The sequence below is a fragment of the Amblyraja radiata genome, chromosome 35, assembly GCF_010909765.2.
Source record: "Amblyraja radiata isolate CabotCenter1 chromosome 35, sAmbRad1.1.pri, whole genome shotgun sequence".
Classification (NCBI taxonomy): domain Eukaryota; kingdom Metazoa; phylum Chordata; class Chondrichthyes; order Rajiformes; family Rajidae; genus Amblyraja; species Amblyraja radiata.
The window spans coordinates 6484228-6509424 of NC_045990.1; the positions used below are offsets into that span (position 1 = coordinate 6484228).

Genomic DNA, 25197 nt, shown 5'->3' on the forward strand with positions numbered 1-25197 from the left:
ATTCTCTGCCACAGAAGGTAGTTGAGGCCAGTTTATTGGCTATATTTAAGAGGGAGTTAGATGTGGCCCTTGTGGCTAAAGGGATCAGGGGGTATGGAGAGAAGGCAGGTACAGGATAATGAGTTGGATGATCAGCCATGATCATATTGAATGGCGGTGCTGGCTCGAAGGGCCGAATAGCCTACTCCTGCACCTATTTTCTATGTTTCTATGAGTGCAAGAAGGAGGTAGAGAACTTAGTGACAAGGTGTTAGGATAATAACCCCTCTATCTCGGCAATACTAAGGAGTAACGTAGATTCCAGGAAGCATGGTGGAGTATATACACCATAAACGGTGCAGAAATGGAAATTATTGAGAGCTTCAAGTTCCTTTGCCAATTATATGCCATGGACCAACCACATGGCAGCCTAGAAGGCACACTAATGCCTTTACTTCCTGAAGAGACTGAAGAAATTCAGCGTGTCTCTATCAGCTACTCCACTGTACCACCCTGCAAAGTCTAGAAATTAACATTTAGAGGTTTTCTTACCTTACTTTGTGTTATTTTATTTTTCTTACTCAATGCAAATACAGCTTTATCCACAGCAACGAGTCCGACCTTTGCTCCAGGATCTCCTGTCAGTTTCATTGTAAGCCCTCCACCGGGACTGTATATTTTCTTTTCGTCATTTGGATTTGTCGCACTAATTTTTAGCTGGGAAGAAATGTGTTAGTTTTGAATATTGTCACAAATATTAGGTTAGTGCAGAAACAACAATTGTTGCTGGCTACCATCAAATTAGATAGACACAAAATGAAAGTTTCAGTCTTTCTGACCTGAAACGTCACCTATTCCTTTAATTCAGAGTTGCTGCTTGACCCGTTGAGTTACTCCAGTATATTTTATCTATCTTCAGTATAAACTAGCACCTGCAGTTCCTTCCTGCACATGTCATTACATTTATATCTCCAGTGATTGACAACACTGAATGAATACTGATTTCAGAGCCATTCCCAAACTCACAGCAATATTTGTACCAGGATTTTTTCTTCCTGAATCTTCCTGCAACGTCAACTAATTCTCACCCACAGTATCAGCAAGCAAAAAGTGTAATTCTTAATGAAATATTTAAATATTTTGTATCAAGTTTCAAAACTTAAACTACTTAAAAGCTGGTAAACCATAGAAACATAGAAAATAGGTGCAGGAGTAGGCCATTCGGCCCTTTGAGCCTGCACTGCCATTCAATATGATCATGGCTGATCATCCAACTCAGTATCCCTTACCTGCCTTCTCTCCATACCCCCTGATCCCTTTAGCCACAAGGGCCACATCTAACTCCCTCTTAAATATAGCCAATGAACTGGCCTCAACTACCTTCTGTAGCAGAGAATTCCACAGATTCACCACTCTCTGTGTAAAAAATGATTTTCTCATCTCGGTCCTAAAAGACTTCCCACTTATCCTTAAACTGTGACCCCTTGTTCTTGACTTCCCCAACATTGAGAATAATCTTCCTGCATCTTGCACACTTCCAACCCCTTAAGAATTTTGTAAGTTTCGATAAGATCCCCCCTCAATCTTCTAAATTCTAGCGAGTACAAGCCGAGTCTATCCAGTCTTTCTTCATATGAAAGTCCTGACATCCAGGAATCAGTCTGGTGAACCTTCTCTGTACTCCCTCTATGGCAAGAATGTATTTCCTCAGATTAGAAGACCAAAACTGTACACAATACTCCAGGTGTGGTCTCACCAAGACCCTGTACAACTGCAGTAGAACCTCCCTGCTCTTATACTCAAATCCTTAACCATAACACAGTTGCATCTTGGTATCTGAACATTAATGAGAAACCAAGCACACAATCTGTCCTTGTTAAACAACAACTTTCCAACATACAGCAAGTAGGAGGTGAAGTCATAGAGTGATACAGTGTGGAAACGGGCCCTGCAGCCCAACTTGCCCACACCGGCCAACATATCCTAGCTTCACCAGTCTAGCGTAGCTAGGATATGGACTAAACCTGCCTGTGTTTGGTCCATATCCCTCCAAATCTGTCGTATACATGTACCTGTCTAACTGTTTCCTAGGTACATGTGAGGTGTACATTCCTTTGAGAAAGACTGAGAAGTGAATTGTTACAAAACTAAAGCCTTGCAAAGGCTCAGCTGCACTGGGATTTGGTCTGACCCTGGACCTATTGGATAGAATGATGGCTCATGCTACAACATATATTCTCATCTGATGATTCAGGGGCTCTGACCCTTGAGTTTCTAAATATTGTTACCCTTCCCGTTCCCAGACTCCACTTTGGAGAAAATAGATTTACAGTACTTACATGTCCCATGCATGTGTCCTCCACATCAATCCACACAGAATCGGCAACAAGTTCCACCTGTCCTCCAATGACAACGTAGTAATAAACTAACAGTCTGAATGATGGGATTAAGTTTGCTTTGATTGGGAACTGTAATGTCACCACTCGTTGATTTTGTGTTCTTAGCTGTCTCCCGAAGTCGACAATTTTCCCGTTGCTAATCAGCTGGCAAATAAAACCAAAACACAATAAATAATTTATAGAACAAATGACTTTGAAGGCATGAGTTACAAATTTGCTTTGGATGATGGCACAGAAAAGGCAGTACTGCCCTCGCCCATCGTGAAAGCCAGAGTCCAATATTCAATCACATTGATTCATATTGAATTAAATTAAATTCTTGTTTTGTGACAGCCTCAGACAAACCCAGTGTATATGGGGAGCCAGATTGAAAATGCAATAGCCAATAACCGAATAAAGTCCATCGTTGTAATATTATCCTTGTATTCAACGCATGTATTCATGAACAAGGTTGAGTGAAAGCCTCTCTCTCCAACAGCAGGAATTTGATAAAATGGACAAAAGAAGGACCTTGGGTTTTATGGAGCCCAAAGACTTCAAACACTTTGAAAATGATGACATTGAGAATTCATGTATAGTCGGTACCTCTGGAAGAATGTCAGAACTCCTGTTTTCCTGCTTCTCATGTCTCATTTTCCCTTTTTTCCTCCTCATATCTACAAATGATCCTCCACCTCCATACCATGGAATCCCTCGACATCAAATCAACCCCTCAATCCCTCTCCCAACAATTGTTATAGGCAGAGCCAGACTTTGCAATCTTAACTCCTAATCAACACAAGACCACCTCCTCAGGCATATCAAGTTCAAGTTTGAATTTATTGCCACATGCACCAATTAAGGTACACTGATATTTGAATTACCATACAGCCATACTAAGTGAAAAGCAACAATACACACAGGCACATAAAATAAAATAAAATCTTCGCCATCCCGCGATTTCTTCACCGACTTGCTGGCACCCGTCATAGTTGCAGCAGGTCGCCGAAAATTTTCAAAATATTGAAAATCCAACGGCGACCAGAAAAAGGCACGACTCTTTGGGCGACTACTCACGACCAAACAGGCGTGAGTCACCTGTCTGCATTTGGGCCATATCCCGCTAAGCCTTTCCTATCCATGTACATGTCCAAATGTCTTTTAAATGTTATAGTACCTGCTTCAACTACCTCCTCTGGCAGCTTGTTCCATATATCCACCACCCTGTGTGAAAATGTTACTTCTCAAGTTCCTATTAAATCTTTCCCTTCTCGCCTTACACCTATGTCCCCACTTCTGGATGCTCCTTCTCTGGGTAAGAGACTGTTTTTACCCTATCTATTCCCATATCATGATCTTATACGTCTCTATAAGATCACCCATCATCCTCCTACACTCCAAGGAATAAAGTCTTCGCATGCCCACCTCTCCCTATAGTTCCGACCCTCAAGTCCTGACATGCACTTTTTCCAGCTTGTTATGGTTTATGCTGAAGTTTCTTAAATTCAAAGTTAATGTGGGTATAAGGCAAGATAGGTGTGGAGATAACCATACCATGTAGGTGAAGTATGATATTTGCTCTCGGGTTCCATCGTCATCATTTTCAATGTTCAGGTGAACCAATAAATCGTCATCACCTGCATGTAGCTCTTTATGTTGAATACTAATGTGCAGGTAGTTCTTTGATCCACGTTGTGTCGCATAAGGAAATGCAACCATTGTTGCATGCGCCTGTTGATGTGCGGAGAGCTCAGGGGCATCTGTTGAAACCTGCAAGCGGAAAGACAAAAGGGAAACTTAAATTCCAACGTGTCCATCTTTTGCCTTTTACTAGAGCCTTTTGATGCCATGCTCAGTCACTTGCTGCCATGCTTTCAAGGTCATTGTTACCTCAAGAATTCAGGTTTTGGTCCATATTAGGTCAAAGGATGTGAAAAGGTCTAGAGCCAGGTGATTGTGGCAAATTCCAAACTGAGCATTAGTGAACAGGGTATCAGAGAAAATATGTCAGAAGGAAGTGACTGTGACCCGGAAGTGGAAGTGACCCGAAACGATTCTTTTCCTCCAGAGATGCTGCATGACTTGCTGAGTTTCTCAGCTTTTTGTGTCTCTCTAGGGTTTCAGAGAATGTGCTAGTTAATATCTGTCAATGACACCTTCCAATGCTGCTGATGATTGAGAGTAAGAGCATGAATAGAAACAGGAGGAGGCCATCCAGCATTTGAGTCTGAATTACCATTCAACAAGATCATGGCTGTATTTCTACATCAGTACCATTTTCCAGCACAAATCACAAGACACTTGAGACATGATATAACTGGTATAAAGTAGATTATAACAGAACAGGCACATCAGTCCTTGCAGTCTTGAAAGAACAGACAACCCATTGGGATGTTCGCTAAAGGGGCCACTAGTGTGTTCCAAGTGCAATTAACCTCTGTAAGGTGAAAGCTGTGGGTATATCAGGTCACAAGCACTGTGGGTACTACTAATAACTAACAAGCCTATTGTCTACAAAGGACCTGAAATGAATGTGACACTGATTGAATGTATCAAAGGATATTTTATTATGATCAGGTCTGGAACATATCTCCAGTTAATCAAGAAGTAAAAAATATATGTTTAGAGATTGAGGAAAAAATGCTGGTCTAGGATGTATCATGTTAAAATTAGATGACACAGGGCACATAAAATTATTTTAGGGCAAAATAATCATTGTTTGATTTGAAATGTTTGTCACCTCCTCTGCTCCCCCTCCCTTTTTCCCCTGTCCCCTGTCCCCTTCCACCGGCTTCACATTTCACATCCCTTTTATCCTTAAATCTCATAATTTGTGTCTTTTCATCTCTGCCCCCCCATCCCCCACCATACATCAGTCTGAAGAAGGGCTTCGGCCCGAAACGTTGCCTATTTCCTTCGTTCCATAGATGCTGCTGCACCCGCTGAGTTTCACCAACATTTTTGTGTACCTTCGATTTTCCAGCATCTGCAGTTCCTTCTTAAACAATCCCTCATAGATGTTATGATTTGGATTGTGCTGCATGCAAGAGTGGTGGAAGAAAATTCACCAGTAACTCCCTAACAGGAATTGGATAAATATTTGAAGAAAAATAATTTACAAGGCACAGTGACTAGGGAGTGGGACTTGTTAGAATGGAGTCCTCTACTTTGTTATTTCATTCTATGAGTCTATATCAAATGGCTTATATCTTACTTCAACTCTAAACGGCCCCGCAATTCCAGGTGTATTCACTGTCAGTGAGGTCACTCCATCAGCATGAGTTTTAGACTTGACATTGAAACCATCAGCCTTCACAGCAATTCGATTGGCAGGGGAACCGTCAGGATTTGCTACATAGACCTTGGGTGACAAAGACGAACAGAATGAATGTCTTCCTTCAGATTTAGCAAAGATGCACTGTGAAGGGATAGAAAGGAAACTGTACCATCATGTCAAAAGGCATCCCAGGCTTGTAATACTTGGAGGTTTTGGAGAACGAGATTGTATACGGGCTGCGAACTATTTTTATGTCAGTTTTTTCTGCTTCTACCATGTCACTGCCTGCAATGAATAAAAGAAAATTGCACAAATAAGTAACAATATATTAAACTACTCACATTATTGCAATCGTGAAATACATCTGCTCTGGGCTTGCTAAAATTGCAATATTGGCATTATTACTTCATTTTATTGTGGCTTGTGGAGGCATTTGGGCAGCTTCTGCAATCCGTCTGGCCTTCAGGTCTTCAGAGTGGCCACTCTGGGAACAGCTCTTCCACAGTAAACAAGCATTTACTTTAAACAAATGATGCAGGCACTTAATCTGAAACATTTACCATTCATCATGGCAGCTCAGTGGCCCAGTGGTAGAACTCACAGCACCAGAGACCCCCATTCAATCCTGACCATGGGTGCTGCCTCTAAGTAGTTTGCATGTTCTCCCTGTGATCTCTCTGTTTCCTCCTAGATCCTATAGACATCCAGGTTTGTAGATTAACTGGCTTCTGTAAATTGCCTGTAATATGTAGAATGCTAAAGTGGGGTAACACGGAACAAGTATACGGGTGATTGATGGTCGGCATGGACTTGGTGGGCTGACGGGCCTGTTTCCACACTGTATCTTTAAACTAAACAAACTAAACCATCCCTTTGCCTCCACAGATGTTTCTTTACCTAATGAGTTCCAGCAAAGTTTGTTTTATTTACATCAGAAAATGTCTTAAATAAAGCATTTTTGTTAATTTAGTCAGTTGCTTGATAAATGTTTAATTCACTGCAACAACGAGCAGAGAACCAACTTGGAAATTGCCTGTCAGACAAAAGTTCATGAAAACTAGTAACATCTAACATTCATTATGTTTGATTCAACGAAATGATTGTGCTAAATAAACAAGCTACATATAACTGGGAAAAAGAACAAGCTTGATCATTTGGATGGTCCGTCTGGCAATAATGCTCACTGTTTACTTCAGCTTGTCAAAATATGTCCAGCTCCTCTTGATTTCCCGCATCCTTATGCCCCTGTCCCACTTAGGAAACCTGAACGGAAACCTCTGGAGACTTTGCGCCCCATCCAAGGTTTCCGTGCACTTCCCGGAGGTTCCCGGAGGTTTTTGTCAGTCTCCCTACCTGCTTCCACTACCTGCAACCTCCGGCAACCACCTGCAACCTCCGGGAACCGCACGGAAACCTTGGGTGGGGCGCAAAGTCTCCAGAGGTTTCCGTTCAGGTTTCCTAAGTGGGACAGGGGCATTACAGGGAACTTTTGTCCTTAACATCCATGGCAGGTGTATGAACCACAAAAGGATGTTACGTACCACCCGCAATAGAAATATCCATAAGGAAATTGATTATTTTGGGACCCAACTCCTTCATTTATGCCCCTGTCCCAAATTATGAAATCCTGACTTGTGGATGGATGTGTACAGTTTCATGGGTCACAAGCCTTGCAATTTGAAACTTAAGCGAGTGCAAAGGTTCATAGAATAGACAAATGCAAGCAGCTGTGTGGGGAGCTCACTCATTTAAATTGGACTTGTCTTTTGCTTTAGTTTCACTGATTGTGAACAGTTGTGTTGATAACCTGAGACTCGACCACTTCACACAGTGCCAGAGATAGCAAATGCAGGAATACCCAGGCATAGATAGAAAATTAAAGACAAGGTCTTCAAATTTGCTCTTATATGCATTCTTGGATAGTTCTTTAAACTACATTAAGACAAATACTCACCTGCATGAGTAATAACACTTGCAGAAACATAAATTGAACTCCCAACCAGTTCGTCAATGTTTTCAAAGTTTTCCATCAATTGTTCTTTTGTCAGGATGGCTTCTCCACGGCCATCTACAACCTGCAAGTGCAGAGTTTAGTTAGTTCTCGATATTCTAGCTGATTTTCTGTGGCAATGCTTATGGTAATTTTTTTAAGTAAACATTCATGTCACCCCTGAATTTCTCTTACACTGACTCACCCTGTTCCCTTTCCAACACCATTACTTTTCACATTACTCATTGCAGTTATCCCCTATGCTGTGCTGTGCTGATTACATCTTTCATTACATTACTGTGATATTATTTAAAAACATAGAAACATAGAAAATAGGTGCAGGAGTAGGCCATTCGGCCCTTTGAGCCTGCACCGCCATTCAATATGATCATAGCTGATCATCCAACTCAGTATCCCATCCCTGCCTTCTCTCCATACCCCCTGATCCCTTTAGCCACAAGGGCCACATCTAACTCCCTCTTAAATATAGCCAATGAACTGGCCTCAACTACCTTCTGTGGCAGAGAATTCCACAGATTCACCACTCTCTGTGTAAAATATGATTTTCTCATCTCGGTCCTAAAAGACTTCCCCCTTATCCTTAAACTGTGGCCCCTTGTCCTGGACTTCCCCAACATCGGGAACAATCTTCCTGCATCTAGCCTGTCCAACCCCATAAGAATTTTGTACGTTTCTATAAGATCCCCCCTCAATCTTCTAAATCCTAGCGAGTACAAGCCGAGTCTATCCAGTCTTTCTTCATATGAAAGTCCTGCCATCCCAGGAATCAGTCTGGGATTTAGTTTGTATATAAAATCAGTAATAAGTAAAGAAGTCGCCCCAAAAATGCTACTTTAAATAATTAGCTATTTATATTTTACACCAATAAAACAATGCTATTGATGCACTTTATAAAGGTCAGTCAACCATTTTGTTTTAAGAATATCACATTTAATTTGCAGTTGTTGTGCATTGATCATTCATATTTGTTTGTGAATGTAAGCTAAAGATTTATCAGCAAAATTGCTGTGTATCTCAGTGATGTTAGGGTGGGTGGCAGGCAAGGGGCAGAAAAATTATGGAAGGGGTTTAAAGAATATAGGTAACAAAAAATGGTTCAGAAGTGCATATATTATTTATCCCTGTTACAAATTCATATTATGGCTGTAATGTAATGTTGAGGCTCTATAAGACGCTGGTAAGGCTGCTTTTGGAATATTGGGCACCATATCTGAGGAAGGACGTGTTGGCTCTGGAGAGGGTCCAGAGGAGGTTTAGAAGTATGATCTTAGGAAATGAGTAGGTTAGACTATGATGAGCGTTTGACAGGCACAGGGAGTCTCGCTGGAGTTTGGAAGAATGAGGGGTGGGACCTCATTGAAATGTAGAGAATAGTGAAAGGCTTGGATAGAGTGGATGTGGAGAGGTTGTTTCCACTAGTGGGAGAGTCTCGGACAAGAGATCATTGCCTCAGAATTAAAGGACTAACTTTTAGGAAGGAGATGAGGAGATATTTATTTTGTCAGGGGGTGGTGAATCTGTGGAATTCTTTGCCACAGAAGGCTGTAGAGGCCAAGTCAGTGGATATTTTTAAGGCAGAGATAGATATATTTTCGATTAGTACATGTGTCAAAGGTCATGGGTAGAATGGGGTTAGGAGGGAGAGATAGATCAGCCATGATTGAATGACGGAGTAGACTTGATGGGCTGATTGGCCTAATCCTAATTTTACTCCTATCACTTATGCCCTTATGACATTAGATTAATTATAGTTACAAAAAGTTGATGAATCTTTCAAATAAAGGGCCATTAGCTAGAGAAATGTTAGTTTGGTTTTTATTATTTATTTGTTAATTATAGGTGTTAAGTTGATTTTAGTGTTCAAAAAGTGTCTTCAACTGCTTAAATACAAAATAATTAATATTTTAAACTTTTCAAACCTTATTTTATGTGGTCCATGTATTACTAAGTAGTTGTGAATATCAAAGGTAATGCAGGCAAAAGGGACTAGCATGGATAGACATCATGTCTACGTTGGCAACTTGAGAAGGCCTATATCTGTGCTGTATAACTACTGTACATGACTCAATGACATTAACAGGTTCCTGTCTAATTCCTTAAAATTTGCAATGCCCCAATTTAGCAATTTAACTTGTGGGTGTGTCTAACTTGTGGGCGAATCCAATCTTTGTCCATAAACATTTTTCCATCAATACTTAAAACCTCTTAGAATTAAGGTCACTGACCCCAAAGGACTTCTCCACTGACACTGGAGTCACTTGCCCAGCCTCACTTCTCCTTAGGAGGTCAAGAGTTGCCCACTCTCTCTGCATATTGTTTGAGACAACATTCCTGTGCACTTTTAACAGATTCTGCCTGAGAGAAGTCCTTTCAACAAAAACAGTCCCAATCAATTTGAGGGGAATTGAAATCACTTACTATTCCCAAAGTTTAGGAAAATCTACCTGTTTGTACTTACAGGCACTGATTGAAGTGACTTTGCAATGCTCAACTTTTCACCACTTTTCATTATTCCAAACAGGATAAAAGCTCGTCCTTGGACAGGTTTCCCATATGTGAACCTATAAAACCAGAATAAGAATCTCTACCAAACCAATGTGAATGACCAATTCATGGAATGATGGCAGCATTGCACTAACATGCCCATTCTGCCTCACAGTACAGAAATATTTTCATTCCCATTTCCCCAGTCTTTCCCCCATTAGCCTACAAATTAGTCTCTTAACAGCCTGTCCGATGTTCTTTCAACAGCACTGATTGCTGTAAGATTACCCTCTATATATCTCTTCTCAAATCCCCCTCATATCATTTACCCAAAGTGTTAAATCTGTCTACCAACCAGGAGGTGCAACTCCAGAGCCAATAAAATCATGGGAGACCCCTTCCACCCCTGCAACGGACTGTTCCAGCTGCTACGGTCAGGCAAACGCCTTCGTTGCCTTGCTGTGAGAACGGAGAGGTTGAGAAGGAGTTTCTTCCCAGAGGCCATTCGGACTTTAACTCCTATCTCACCAGGGACTAACTTTTACTGTACCACTCTAATGCTTTTTTTAATTGCTGTTTTTTCCCTTTTTCCTTCCGCCCACAATATTTAATATGTAAAAGAATATGTGTTCTGTTCCATTCTGTTTGTAGTTTGTTTGGTTGTTTGTTTGTTTGTCTTTTTGCCCAAAGTCCGCGAGCATTGCCACTTTTCATTTCACTGCACATCTCGTATGTGTATGTGACGAATAAACTTGACTTGAAACATCCACTGATTGAACAGCTTGTCTCTGTCCATCTAATTCAAACTAGTTTGGTGATAACTGAATTTCATTCCTCTTTCCTTGAAGAGAATAAGTCCATCAAACCTTGCAGGTGCAATACTTCTCTAAACTCAGACCATTCCAGTAAATCATATCTGCACTTCCCTCTGTTTGTCATATATAATCTGCCCAAGGTGTGAGAACCTAAGTTGGACATGGCACTTCAGATGTGGATAAACGACTGGTTTATGCAGGTTGGAATTCACCATTTGCCAACATAAAATACATAGTGTAGAAACAAAGAACTGCAAATGCTGGTTTATACCAAAGATAGACAAAAAGTGGTGGACTCAGCAGGTCAGGCAGCATCTCTGAAGAAAAAGAATGGTTGACGTTCTGGATTGGGCCCCCTTCATGAAGGGGCATTACAGACCGTTATTTTGAAGGTCTCTCCGTTGCTGGACCAGCAGGTTCAGGAACAGCTTCTTCCCTGCGGCTGTTACACTACTTAACTCTGCACCATGGTGATTGCCAGTCACCCCCCCCCGGACACTCCTTCCCCCGGAAAATGTGCACTACTACTACTGTTTGTACATATATGAATGTGTGTGAATGTGTGTGAGTGATTGGTGGTGGTCGGAGGGGCCGTAGGCGCAGATTGGCAGCCACGCTTCCGTCAGTCTGCCCCAGGGCAGCTGTGGCTACTGAAGTAGCTTACCACCACCGAGTGTGACTGAGGAGTGAATGAATAATGCGATGTAAAGCGCCTTGTGTATTAGAAAGGCGCTATATAAATCCCATCCATTATTATTATATATATATATTTTATTGCTCATTATTCTATGTTCGCTCTTCTGGGTGAGATGCTAACTGCATTTCGTTGTCTCTGTACTGTACACTGCACAATGACAATAAGGATTGAATCTGAATCTGAAGATGGGTCCTGGTCCGAAATGCCGCACAACCTTTTTCTGCAGAGATGCTCCCTGACCCACAGAGTTACCCTAATACTTCTGTCTACATTCAAAATGTATGGTAATTGCCTGATACCAGTCATGCACTGATGCCAGTTATGAATTAAAATAATGCCATCAATCAAAGCCAAAAACTCCATCATTTTTTACACCGTTTTTTCTGTTTGAAGAGAATACCAACCTTGCAGTGATTGTGATGTGTAATTCTCGGTCATCGACTTGGAAAAATGGGTGCACTGATCCCAAGGTAACTTCAAAGCTTGGCAACACTGGCAAAGATATATCAAGATAAATAACATTTACTCCCAGGGCATAACCAATTAACACATATATTGCTTCATATCATAACATCCACTTGTCCCAAAACTCTTTACAACAAATGGGTTAATTACTTTTGAAGGGTGTAATAACAACACCAATCACCATTTAAATGCAGTCTTTAATCTAACCAAATTTCTCAACTTCAGTCACAATTATGTAATCAAATGCTGAGTCACATCAGAAGTGATTGGAAATACAGGTAAAGCAGAAAATACTGGAGGTACTCAGTGGATTCAGTCCCTTTCTCACTTTGAGTTCTAGTGGAAGATTGTCAACTTGAAATATTGTTTATCTCTCCATAATTCCTGTCTGATCTGTTGCCTATGTCCAGAATTTGTGTCTTATTTCAGGTATTTTGCTTCAGAGGATATTGGAATAGTTGACCAAAAGCTTGGTCAAAGAGGTGGATACAGGGCATCGCAAAGGATAATGTACGAAGGTTCAGAGAAGGAACTCCAGAGCTGTTGGATCAACCAACAATGTTGCACAGTTGCGTTCAAGATGCTCAGCGGTATAGATATCTCAGAAGGGAATAGACCAGAATGTTATGGAACTAGGAGAGTTGAAGTTGGTAAAATATGGAAATAACAATGAAAATGTTATAATCTGGTGATTGCATGTCCAAGTGGCACAACAGATTAGGAAACAGAAGGGTGATGTGTGAATATAAAGGTGCAGGGTAGGACATAGAGACACGAACAGCATAACCTAGAGAGCCCATTGTGTCATTAAAGATGACCAGAAAGATTGTTTCTGGTCATCTTTCTGTCACAGGAATGACTCTGAAATTCAATTGTGACCAAGGCTCAAGAAAATATCACAGATCTGTGGGCAAGGGCAGGGATGGATTGGTGTAGGATGTGAATGCCCAGCGCTGAGTCCTTATCTGAAAAGGTGGCTTCTTGGAGACCCAGGCTTTGGGGTGAGCAAAGATTGAATTGGAAGATCAGGGCCTATGATGAGGTACAGTAACTGGGTGGTAGTGATGAGTGTTTGGGTTCAGCACAAGCCATCCTTGAAGGATATCAGGTTGATGATACATAATTAAACATGTATTTCTTGCATTGAGATCACTGCATTGGTACAACAGAAGCCATCAAAGAGAAGCACGAGCATTGTGAAACAAATGTTGTTCCACTTGTAACTGATGATGGTTGCATTTTGGAACATGGCAAGTAAAGGGACTGTCCCAAGAGCATGCGACTCCATGCGGCAAGCGCGACCTAACGTGGTCGCTTGAACCGTACGGCCTCGCGGGGCCGGTCCCACTTCGATCGCCGGAGCCGTATGGAGTTGTGCAGAGCTGGTCCCGACATCGCACGGGTCTCCGAAAAACTGACCGTGTTCAAAAATTCCGCGCGGCAAGGGCCTGCCGGCCCGCAGCCACCTCGACGGGCATGCGCAGCGTCTCGATGCCTTACGCAGCGCCTTGACGCCGTACGTCACGCGCGAACTTCCCGCGGACTTCGCCCGAACTTCACGTCACTCACTCGACCTCCGTGCGGCTCCCGCTTCCGGTTTGGTCGCGCTTGCCGCATGCAGATCGCATGCTCGTGGGACAGGTCTTTAAAGCTATCACTACGGTCTCATTAATGTGCTGCCGGTTCAAAACGAGTTGTGAGTACCAAGAGGTGGCATGTTTGATGGGAACTACTGGAACATTAAGAATATAATCAAAAACCTTCAATCAAAAGAGAGCCTAGAACCTGAGGGCACAGCCTCAGAATAAAAGGACATACCTTCACAATGTAGAAGAGGAGGAATCTCTTTAGCCAGATGGTGACAAATCTATGGAATTTATTATCACAGACAGTGAAGGAATCTGTCAGTGGGTATTTTTAAAGCAGGGATTAAACAATTCTTGATTAAAATAAAGGTGTCAAAGATTACAGGGAGAAGGCAGGAGACTGGGGTTAAGAGGGGATACCAGATCAGTCATGATTGAATGGTGGAGTCGACTCAATGGGCTGAATGGTCTAATTCTGCTCCTATGTCTTATACTCTGAAATACTGGCATGTCTTTTGTCAATTGGATGTCAAATCAAGGTGGAAGAATTATTATATCAAGGTACTCGGAAATGGGTTTTCACCTCATCATAGCTTTAAACCTTAACTTTTATACTGCATGAAAATACACCTTTGCTTTTAATTTCATTACACTGATTAATTTTCCTCACCATATTCTTTCACTTCAAATCGGGTTGTGAAATTTACAGTGGGGGCATCTTTGTAACTTGCAATAATCTTCCACATTCCAATACTGAAAAATAGGTGTGAAAAGTTACTTTGCATTATTAAACCATTATATTATATCATATTTTTGACCTATTTGATATTGGTATGTCAATTTTGTCCATAATTAGTTGATTAATCAACTTACAATTAAAATATTTTCTCCTGGCAGTGCAATGAAAATGACAAACTCTTACGTCTGATTACATCCTCATTTAATATCAACGAGTCAAGTCCTAAATCAACAATGAAATATCCATGGGAAAAGAAATATAGAAAAATAGTAGATAATCCACAGACTCTCTCTTCTCACTACAAGGATTAGGCTGGGGCTTTTTCTCCAGACTGAGGGGTGACCTTATAGAAGTATACAAAATCACAAAAGGCATAGATAATTTGAATGGTCACAATTTGAGGTTGATATCCCCTCCAAATGTTTCAATCAGATCTACCACCATTCTTTTTAACAATAAACCTAGGCCTGAACAGTACACCAATAATCTTTTGTTGTGGCAACAATTTGTACATACTTCGCAATCTCTGGAATAGGAAAGGACTTTCCACCAATTCCTGAAGCATCTATCACACGAACTTCAGTGCGCTCAACAATAACATCTTGTGGATTCTGAAAGTAAAATTATTTGTGAAAAACAAATTGAGATTTTGATTATACAAAGTATCACGTTGTACATTAAAGTGGTGATGCACAGAATGGCAAGGCTACCAAGCTTCATTATTTTGTGAGGCCCTCTGTCAGCACAAATTTGTCCAAGGCTTTCTAGGCTTCTATGTCAGGCCTTGCATGTCCATACAGGCCTTGCATGTCCATACAGGCCTTGCATGCCAATACAATCCTTTTGTCTCCCAACTTTCTTCATCTCTGGCCTATGTCCGACCATCTGCCTATCAAAAACTTCCCTAGCCTGTGTTCACCTTTTACTTTGGGGCCCATATCTGAGGAGGGATGTGCTGGCTTGGAGGGATATGAAATGGTCCAAATGAGGTTATTGCAAATGATACCAGGAATGATTGGGTTAAGATATTTATGAGAGTTTTACAGCATGGGACTGTACTTGCTGGAGTGTAGAAGGATGAGGAGGATCTCATTGAAACGTACCGAACCGTGAATGGCCTGGATAGAGTAAATGTGGAGAGAATGTTTCCACTAATGGGAAAGTCTAGGACAAGAGGCCACAGCCTCGTAATAAAACAGGAGCACCTTTAGAAAGGAGATTAGGAGAAATGTCTTTAATCTGTGGTGGATCTGTGGAATTCATTGCCACAGACGGCTGTGGAGGCCAAGTCAATGGATATTTTTAAGGCAGATAGTTTCAAGCAGATAGAAGAACAAAGATGTCACTAATATTAAGCAAGGGCCTGTCAAGTGTTCACTCATTCACCAACTGTGGTGAACTAAAATGGTAAATACCAATTTGTCAGGTTTTGTTTCATTATTAATTTGTTGCTGTCTCCTAAAGTCCTCACAGTGTGGTCCTATTCCATCTGGTTCCTCTTCTTCAGCAAGAACAATTAATGTCTAATATTGCTCTTGCTCATGATCCACATCGAATTAAATGTCAGTATCCCCTCCCTTATGCCCGTCCCACTTAGGAAACCTGAACGGAAACCTCTGGAGACTTTGCGCCCCACCCAAGGTTTCCGTGCGGTTCCCGGAGGTTTTTGTCAGTCTCCCTACCTGCTTCCATTACCTGCAACCTCCGGCAACCACCTGCAACCTCCGGGAACCGGACGGAAACCTTGGGTGGGGCGCAAAGTCTCCAGAGGTTTCCGTTCAGGTTTCCTAAGTGGGACAGGGGCATTACAGTGCAGCCCTCCATGATTTTTGAATTAATCTAACTTTTGCCTTTTGCTCAAACCCTCTTTCAACATGCAGCATATTATCTTTCTACTTGTCCAATTATCTTAATGCAGATCAGGCTCAGAATTAATTTGATGTTGCTACTTTAAAGACTCCAATGTTGAGATCTTGCTTAAGATGAGCTGTTCAGGGACTGTAAATGCCATTTTTCAATGCTCATTTCTCACCCCCCCAGTCTAGACAATACCTCGACAGTCAATGAAAAACTACAAATCTCCAAAATCTATTGCGGTGAAATTACTTTCTTAAAACATAGAACAATGCACCTTACCACAAGTTGAACCATTTTGGCTTTTTTGTTTGGCTTCATTTCATTGTCCACTGAGAGCAAGCGATAAAGCACTAGGAAAAAGTAGAACACAATGATTAACCTGAACTGCAGCTTCTCACAATCTGAACAACCACATTCAGTGTCATTACCATCACTGAGTACCTTCACATCTATATGATGGGGGGGACTCTAAAGGGTCTGTCCCACGAGCATGCGACTCCATGCGGCGAGTGCGACCTAAGCAACTCCATGCGGCAAGCGCGACCTAACAAGAAGCGGGGGGCCGCGCGGAGGTCGAGTGAGTGACATGAAGTGTGAGCGAAGTCCGCGGGAAGTTTGCGCGTGTGATGTATGGCATTGAGGCGGCTGCGGGCCGGCAGGCCGTTGCTGCGCGGGATTTTTGAACACGGTCAGTTTTTCGGAGCCCCGCGCGATGTCGGGACCAGCTCCGCACAACTCCATACGGCTCCGGCGATCGAAGTGGGACTGACCCGCGAGGCCGTACGGCTCAAGCGACCACGTGAGGTAGCGCTTGCCGCATGGAGTCGCATGCTCGTGGGACAGGCCCTTAATGATCAAAAACTCAACTAGACCACTGCATACAATGAAAGGTCAGAGACTGGGATTTCTGTTATCAACAATGCACCTTATATCATTAAGGCCGTCCACCACCTATAAAGCACGTCACAAATTTGATCTCTTACACAAATCTCCCTTTACCTGGATGATTACAGTTTAATAAATCATATGGAAATATATTTTTTAATATCAGATTTAAATCAGCATTTATACCACTAAAACAGATGATCTAGATGTTGTCACATTTTTGTGTGTGGACGGTTCTAACGAAATATTTGGCAACTGAGTTGCTTATAATTTTTACGGATTACTTTTCAAATCTATAATTCATTTGCTGTCGTAACATTGGAATGATGCGCTATGTAAAACAAAGTCTCTTTCTCTCTTTCTGCAATGGCCAAAACATAAACGCTCTATTAAAACATATTTCCTCCGTGATCTGCGTGGTTCACCCCCCCCCCCCCCACCCCCCACACACCCCACCCATCCATAATCAGTGGTGTGCCCATGTACAGTGAAGGTATAATTTTAGGAACTTTGAGCCATAGTTACCAGTTTGAGTTGGCGTGTAGATTGGTTTGTCAGTCTGGATAAAGATGTGTCCTGCTTGATGTGAAACAAGGATAACAGTTTGCATCTTAAAATTTGGTGATGATGCTTCCAAATATACATACTGGTTCCCTCTGGAAAGCTTTGGCAATAAATTTGCAGGTATCTGGCAATAACAAAGACAAAAACAAAATTGATGTGGTTGCTTTTCAGTATTGTATTCACCCCACCCTACTCCACACAATACTTTTCACCACATAATTCAGGCTATGAAGAATTCACAATGTGTAGTAATATTAACCGTGCAACACCAACCACATTTTTATTGTATTTATTTGCAATGGAAGTGATTTTCAGAAACTTGACCCGACCCAAAAGTCATTATGACAGTTCGCATTTAAAGCCACTAATATGAGAATTAAGATAGACACAAAAAGCTGGAGTAACTCAGACAGTATCTCTGGAAAAATCGGTGATGTTTTGGGTCAAAACCCTTCTTCCGACCCAAAACGTCACCTATTCCTTTTCTCCGACCATTCCTTTTCTCCGAACCAGCTCTCTGACCAGCTGGGAGTTACTCCAGCTTTTTGTGTCTTATCTTCCGTTTAAACCAACATCTGCAGTTTATTCCAATTTGAGAATTCATATCCACTCTTCGATCCCCAACATCAAGTAGTTTGTTAATGTCCAGCAAGGCAGTATTTGGCATTAATTAGCCCGATATCAGGATTCTCACTGGTCTAGAGACCAAAGACGAGTTCAGTGTTGATAAGTAAAAATCATTCAGACTTGTAACACTAATGGAGATAACAGGTTCAGGCATGAATTGTGATCAGCAGGTATTCCAAGCCTCTTTACATTGTTTCTTGGCAATGATTTTTTCCCAACGTCACTTTTTTTGCCTTTCTTACTGGTGAAATTTGTCAGGAAAGAGAGTTAAGAGTTTGCTGCAGTGTTCTCAGCAACCATTCATGCACAAAGCAGCCTGCTCTGATACAGATGAACAGCTTAATTTTCCTGCTGCACCCATTCTGCAGGCGAATCATAGGTACTAACATGAGCCTTGCAGACTGCACAAATCATTGTTTGGACAGTATCTGAGCCCCCAACTGCAGAGTACACAAGACACAGTCCTCACAAGTTTTAAATTATTTGTCCAGATAACATTTGAAATAATAGAGACCTTTTGATGCTAATGCTACAAAATTTGCTGAAGGTCAAAACAATGAAGCTTCTGGAATATAGTTAGGTAGGAAAGAACTGCAGATGCTGGTTTAAATCAAAGGTAGACACAAAATGCTGGAGTAACTCAGCGGGACAGGCAGCATCTCCGGAGAGAAGGGCTGACATTTCAGGTCGAGACCGTTCTTCAGACTGATGTCAGGGGAATGGGTGGGACAGAGATATAATGTAGTCGGAGACAGTAAGACTGGTGACTGGTAACTTTTCTGCAAAGTTTATCAGAAGGTTGTGTCCATAATGTCATTATAGTGAGGAGAACATAGAGAGAATGTTAGTTCATTGTGAGTCACACCCTTGCCTCAAATTGATGAATAGCTTACATAGTGAAAACAGCAAACTGCAATAAATCTGGTGGCAAAATCACCCCACACTTTGCTTGTTGGAAAAACTATTGTAGAGAACCATTTAGTGACTGAGGCCGGTTGATTTATCTGTCCATTTACCTTAACAGTGGCTTTAGCTATATATTTATTCACTGATGTCAAAGCGATTGTGGTATCCCATAGCCTGCGCTCACGTGCAGGAAAATCCTGCAAATATATCGTAACATCGATATCCGAACCGAAATTATGGGCTTCGAGAATGACATTTTCTTCACTATCAATCCGCAAAACATTGGGTGCTGTTAGTATAAATCTGTAGGAATAAATTAAAAAATGAATGTATCATCACAACCACAATAGGAATCAAGAAAACATTTGTATTCACCAACAGAAGATGAGCACTATTATCAAGGCCAGCATTTTCCGACGCCTACACTCCGCGACTCGACCGCCCGCAGACTAAGGGCCCCAACTCTGGCCCGCATCGCCTGCCCGAGTCCCGCGATACCCGCCATCTTGGCCACTAGGAGCGACTTCCATACTCACCGGGACGCCGCCTTCACCGACCTCCACATCGATGCCGCCGCCGACCCTCACCTGCCGACCGATGACGCCCAGCCTCGCAGCTTCTACGGTAACTTGGACTCCCTCCCCATCGCCGATTCCTCCGACATCGCCGCCGAACCGGGGCTGCCCCAACATGGCCGCCGCAACGCACCCGATTCATCTCGCCGCCGACCTTGGGACCACCCACGCATCGCCCGCGGACCCCGACTCAACCACCACTGGACTCCGACCATCGGGTCCGGTGACCCGCGCCACTCGACTCCGACCATCGGGTCCGGTGACCCGCGCCACTCCACCCCCCTCCAGCAACCCACAGCCGTCGCCTTACCTGGAGCCTGGACTCTGCACTGGGCCTGGAGCCTCCACGCTGCTTACACCCACTCTCCTGGACTTAACTCCACTGGGTCCTAGCGCCCGTCTGCCCAGCCGTGCTAACCTCAGTGGCTGCTCCACTGACCCTCCCCCATCCCCCCCCAACCATGTCACACCCGCTCTTCCCCACCCACCTTACAGCCCTCTCTCCCCCCCACCACCCCCTGACCACCCACCACTCCTCCAACACCCACAACCGCCCCCCCCCCCCCCCTACACATCACCCCGTCCCCAGTCTACCCACCTGCCTTCCTCTGGCCCCAACTCCCACCCCTGCCGGGTGTTCACCATCCCCCCCGACCTCCCCCTCTCCCCCACCCAACGGTCTGTCCTCAGCAGAGGTCTTACCTTTGTCCCCCTCCGTCCCCATCTCAATGAGTTCCGCGCCCACCATGACTTGGAGCGCTTCTACCGTCGTCTCCGCCTCACAGCGCACTTCCATGGGAAGGAGTCCTCGCCCCCCAATGATGACCCCTTTTCCCGTCTCCAACGCACCCCCTCCTCGTGGAACCCCCCTCATAAAGTCCCGGCTCTGGAACTCTTCATTCAGAACTGCCGCCGCGACGTCAACCGCCTCAACTTCTCCACTCCCCTGTCTCACTCTAATCCTTCCCCCTCTGAACGCACTGCCATCGAATCACTCCGCAAAAACCCAGACTGGGTCATCAAACCAGCCGACTAGGGAGGTGCCGTGGTAGTCTGGCGCGCCGATCTCTACAAAGCTGAGGCCACGCGCCAAGACTCGGACACCTCCTCCTACTTACCCTTGGACCATGACCCCACTGACGAGCACCAGGCCACCATTTCTAGCATCATCACCGACTTCATCAATTCCCACGCTCTACCTGACCAAGCCTCCAACCTCATCGTTCCCCAGCCCCGCACGGCCCGTTTTTACCTTCTCCCCAAAATCCACAAACCCGGCTCTCCCGGCAGACCCATTGTCTCTGCGTGTTAGTGCCCCACCGAACTCATCTCCACATACCTTGACTCCATCCTATCCCCCTTGGTCAAATCCCTCCCCACCTATGTTCTAGACACCTCAGACACTCTCCCCCGTCTCCACGCATTCCACTCTCTGGGCCCTCACCCCCTCATCTTCACCATGGATGTCCGGTCACTCTACACCTCCATCCCCCACCAGGATGGCCTCGGAGCCCTCCGGTTCTTCCTCGACCAGAGGAGCAACCTATACCCAGCCACTGACACTCTCCTCCGCTTAGCGGAGTTGGTCCTCACCGTCAACAACTTTACATTTGACTCCTCCCATTTCCTCCAAACACAAGGCATAGCTATGGGCACACGCATGGGCCCCAGCTACACCTGCCTCTTTGTCGGGTACGTTGAACAATCCTTGTTCGAGACGTACCAGGGCCCCATCCCCGACCTCTACCTCCGTTACATTGACGACTGCTTTGGTGCCACCTCCTGCACCTACACACAACTGACTGACTTCATCCACTTCACCACCAACTTCCATCCGGCACTCCAATACACCTGGACGATATCCGACACTTCCCTACCATTCCTTGACCTCACCATCTCCATCGCAGGGGACAGACTCCTGACCGACATACATTACAAACCCACTGACTCACATGGCTATCTGGACTACACGTCTTCCCACCCTGCCCCCTGTAAAGACTCCATCCCCTACTCCCAATTCCTCCGCCTACGCCGCATCTGTTCCCAGGATGAGACATTTCATACCAGGGCATCGGAAATGTCCTCGTTCTTCAGGGAACGGGGATTCCCCTCCGCCACCATAGATGAGGCTCACACCAGGGTCTCATCCATACCCCGTAACACTGCTCTCTCTCCTCATCCCCACACACGCAACAAGGGCAGAGTCCCTCTGGTCCTCACCTTTCACCCCACCAGCCGGCAAATACAACACATAATCCTCCGCCATTTCCGCCACCTCCAACGTGACCCCACCACTCGCCACATCTTCCCATCTCCCCCCATGTCTGCCTTCCGCAAAGACCGCTCCCTCCGCAACTCCCTCGTCAATTCTTCCCTTCCCTCCCGCACCACCCCCTCCCCGGGCACTTTGCGTTGCAACCGCAAGAAATGCAACACCTGTCCCTTCACCTCCCCCCTCGACTCCATTCAAGGTCCCAAGCAGTCGTTCCAGGTGCGACAAAGGTTCACCTGTTTCTGCTCCAACCTCATCTACTGCATCCGCTGTTCTAGATGTCAGCTGATTTACATCGGTGTGACCAAGCGTAGGTTGGGCGATCGTTTCGCCGAACACCTCCGCTCAGTCCGCAATAACCTACCTGACCTCCCGGTGGCTCAGCACTTCAACTCCCCCTCCCATTCCCAATCCGACCTCTCTGTCCTGGGTCTCCTCCATTGCCAGAGTGAGCAACAGTGGAAATTGGAGGAACAGCACCTCATATTCCGTCTGGGGACCTTGCGTCCTTATGGCATTAACATTGAATTCTCCCAATTTGGCTAGCCCTTGCTGTCTCCTCCCCTTCCTTAACCCTCTAGCTGTCTCCTCCCACCCTCCCATCCGCCCGCCCTCGGGCTCCTCCTCCTCCTCCCCTTTTCCTTCTTTCTTTCCCCCCCCCCCACCCCCCATCAGTCTGAAGAAGGGTTTTGGCCCGAACGTCGCCTATTTCCTTCGCTCCATAGATGCTGCTGCACCCGCTGAGTTTCCCCAGCAATTTTGTGTACCTTCGATATTCCAGATCTGCAGTTCCCTTTTGAACAGCATTTTTAGATACCCTGAATTGCCCTTTGAATTTCGAGGTGAGCCATTTTTCTAAACTGATGCTGTCCAGGTACTGGAAAGTAACACAAGGTGCGGGGCCCTTAAATACAAAGCAACGTAAACACTCAACGCATCAGAGTCAGGAGTATTGTTTTTATTGTCATACATCTCAAAATGGAGCAATGAAGTTCTTACTTCCAGCAGCTCAACGGATTTGTAATGATACACATGTACTTCATCTTGGGTATTTATACAGAACAGGGGTACAATGCTTAACGTCCTGACCCACAACATAACCTGAACGGCTAGGACTTTATAGAGGCCAGATAAGGATTAGCCCCACTCTGATAATGGAGGAGACTTAGGACAGTCTGTGTAGGAATGGGAAGGAAAATTAAAGTGTCCAGCAACCAGGAGATCAGGTTGGTTCAGGCGGGCTGAGCGAAGGTCTTCAGTCGATCGCCCAGTCTGCGTTTGGTCTCGCCGATGTTTAAGAGTCCACATCTTGAACAACGGATACAGTAGATGAGGTTGGAGGAGATGCAAGTGAACTTTAGCCTAACCTAAAAGGACTGTCGGGGCCCCTGGACTGAGTCGAGGGAGGAGGCATGGTGACAGGTGTTGCATCTTCTGCGGTTGCAGGGGAAGGGGTGGTTTGGGTGGGAAGGGATGAGTTAACCAGGGAGTTGCAGACAGAACAGTCTCTGCGGACTGGAGTATGGGGTGAATCTCTTCAACAAAGCAGTTTCTGTTTATGTTTGGTGGCATTAAGAAATGTACCACAAATTGATATGATCCATCAAAACTGATGGCTTTCTGAAAGTATGAAACCAGCTTTTTATCAAAGTATCCCCTGAAGTATCCCCAAATCATTTTCCTTGAAGTATTTATCCAATTCTCCACAAATTATTACTCAATCTTTGTCCACCACCCTTTCAAGCAGCCAATTGTGGATCACAACTACTGAGCAAACCTCTTTACATCTTATGTTTAAGAAGGAACTGCAGAGGCTGGAAAAATCAAAGGTAGATAAAAATGCTGGCGAAACTCAGCAGGTGAGGCAGCATCTATGGAGCGAAGGGATAGGTGACGTTTAGGGTCGAGACTCTTCTTCAGAGCTATTGTCATATTTTTGTTTTATTTGTTCACTGCCTTCAGTCTAAAACTGATTACCAACCTCCTTCCAATGGGAATGTCTTACTTTTATTTTTAAATAATGCACCTGAACAAAAATGGTATATAAAAAAAATTGTTTGATGCGACACCTCCCACAAATAAAAAAACATGAGAATTGCCTTTATTCCTTTCTGCTTAAAGGAGAACGTCAGCTTCTCTGGTCTCTCCAAATAACCCTGGAGAATAGTCCTTCACCCCTACAACCAACTCAAATAAAACTCCTCTGCAAAATCTATCCTTTTGACCAAAATACATCAGCACATGGAAAGAAATGTCACTAAGACAAGTGGGATCCAAGAAGAAAATGATACCACATCAGACACAAAATATCCACCCAACTTACTGGGGAGGATCTCCTGAGGATGCTGAGTAAGAGGAAACATTCAAAGCACAAGAAAACAATTTACATTAAACAAAACTGTTCCCTGATACTTACAGAGGGTCACACAGAGAGAGTGCAGGAAGAGACATCAAGAGAACAAATAACAGTGAGGTCCTCCCCATATTGGAAGACTGCTTCTCCCGAGCAAATTATTCCAACTCATGTCACCAATTTATATACAAAATCACAACAGGATTATTAATGTTTAACAAATGAGATGTTCAGTATACTGATTACTCAAAACAAAAACAAATATTTACTGACGTGGTTGTTTAATCAAAAGTTAATTTAAATCCAGCTATTTGGAGCAAATCTGGGAAGGATTGTGGTTTCCCGTATTTAACTCAGGTTTAGAACGTGACCTTGAATTACCCAGATAAGAAAAACAAACACCGAATGCAAAATGTTATTTTCCAAGTTTCTAGTTGGGCAATTTTAACCTTGTATTTTGGGTTAGTACAATAAAAAGTTAGCTATGCAGTGATTATGAAATTAACTGCAGTTAAAGCAGTTCAAATTCTCATTTTCTATCCCATAAAGCCACATTTTAAACATCTTACTGGAGCATTATCACCCACCCATTAACACCCCCCCCCCCACCCCACACGTCCACAACTTGGTCCCAAGCTTACACTACCACACCACCTACTCCACTCTCCCACTTCTCTGCTGTGGAACAGTGACTTTAGATGCACTGAACTCATTCTCTAAGCCACCC

The 25197-nt window shown here is 43.9% G+C and overlaps 1 protein-coding gene across 3 annotated transcripts in view; it reads right to left on the reverse strand.

The window, feature by feature from the left end:
- Nucleotides 1–24668, reverse strand: part of LOC116966058 (complement C3-like) — a 209170-nt gene extending 184502 nt beyond the window's left edge. For all 3 annotated transcript variants that reach the window (XM_033012202.1, XM_033012203.1, XM_033012204.1), the window contains exons 1-14: nt 24534–24668; nt 19381–19573; nt 17699–17861; nt 16568–16638; nt 14948–15042; nt 14363–14445; nt 12046–12133; nt 10104–10206; nt 7589–7709; nt 5804–5919; nt 5572–5718; nt 3912–4127; nt 2319–2522; nt 532–696 (exon numbers count right to left, since the gene is read on the reverse strand). In XM_033012202.1, the coding sequence (XP_032868093.1) occupies nt 532–696; nt 2319–2522; nt 3912–4127; nt 5572–5718; nt 5804–5919; nt 7589–7709; nt 10104–10206; nt 12046–12133; nt 14363–14445; nt 14948–15042; nt 16568–16638; nt 17699–17861; nt 19381–19573; nt 24534–24601 (1833 nt within the window). In that variant the 5' untranslated portion in view covers nt 24602–24668. The remainder of the gene's footprint in view (nt 1–531; nt 697–2318; nt 2523–3911; nt 4128–5571; nt 5719–5803; nt 5920–7588; nt 7710–10103; nt 10207–12045; nt 12134–14362; nt 14446–14947; nt 15043–16567; nt 16639–17698; nt 17862–19380; nt 19574–24533) is intronic.
- Nucleotides 24669–25197: the final 529 nt, after the last annotated feature.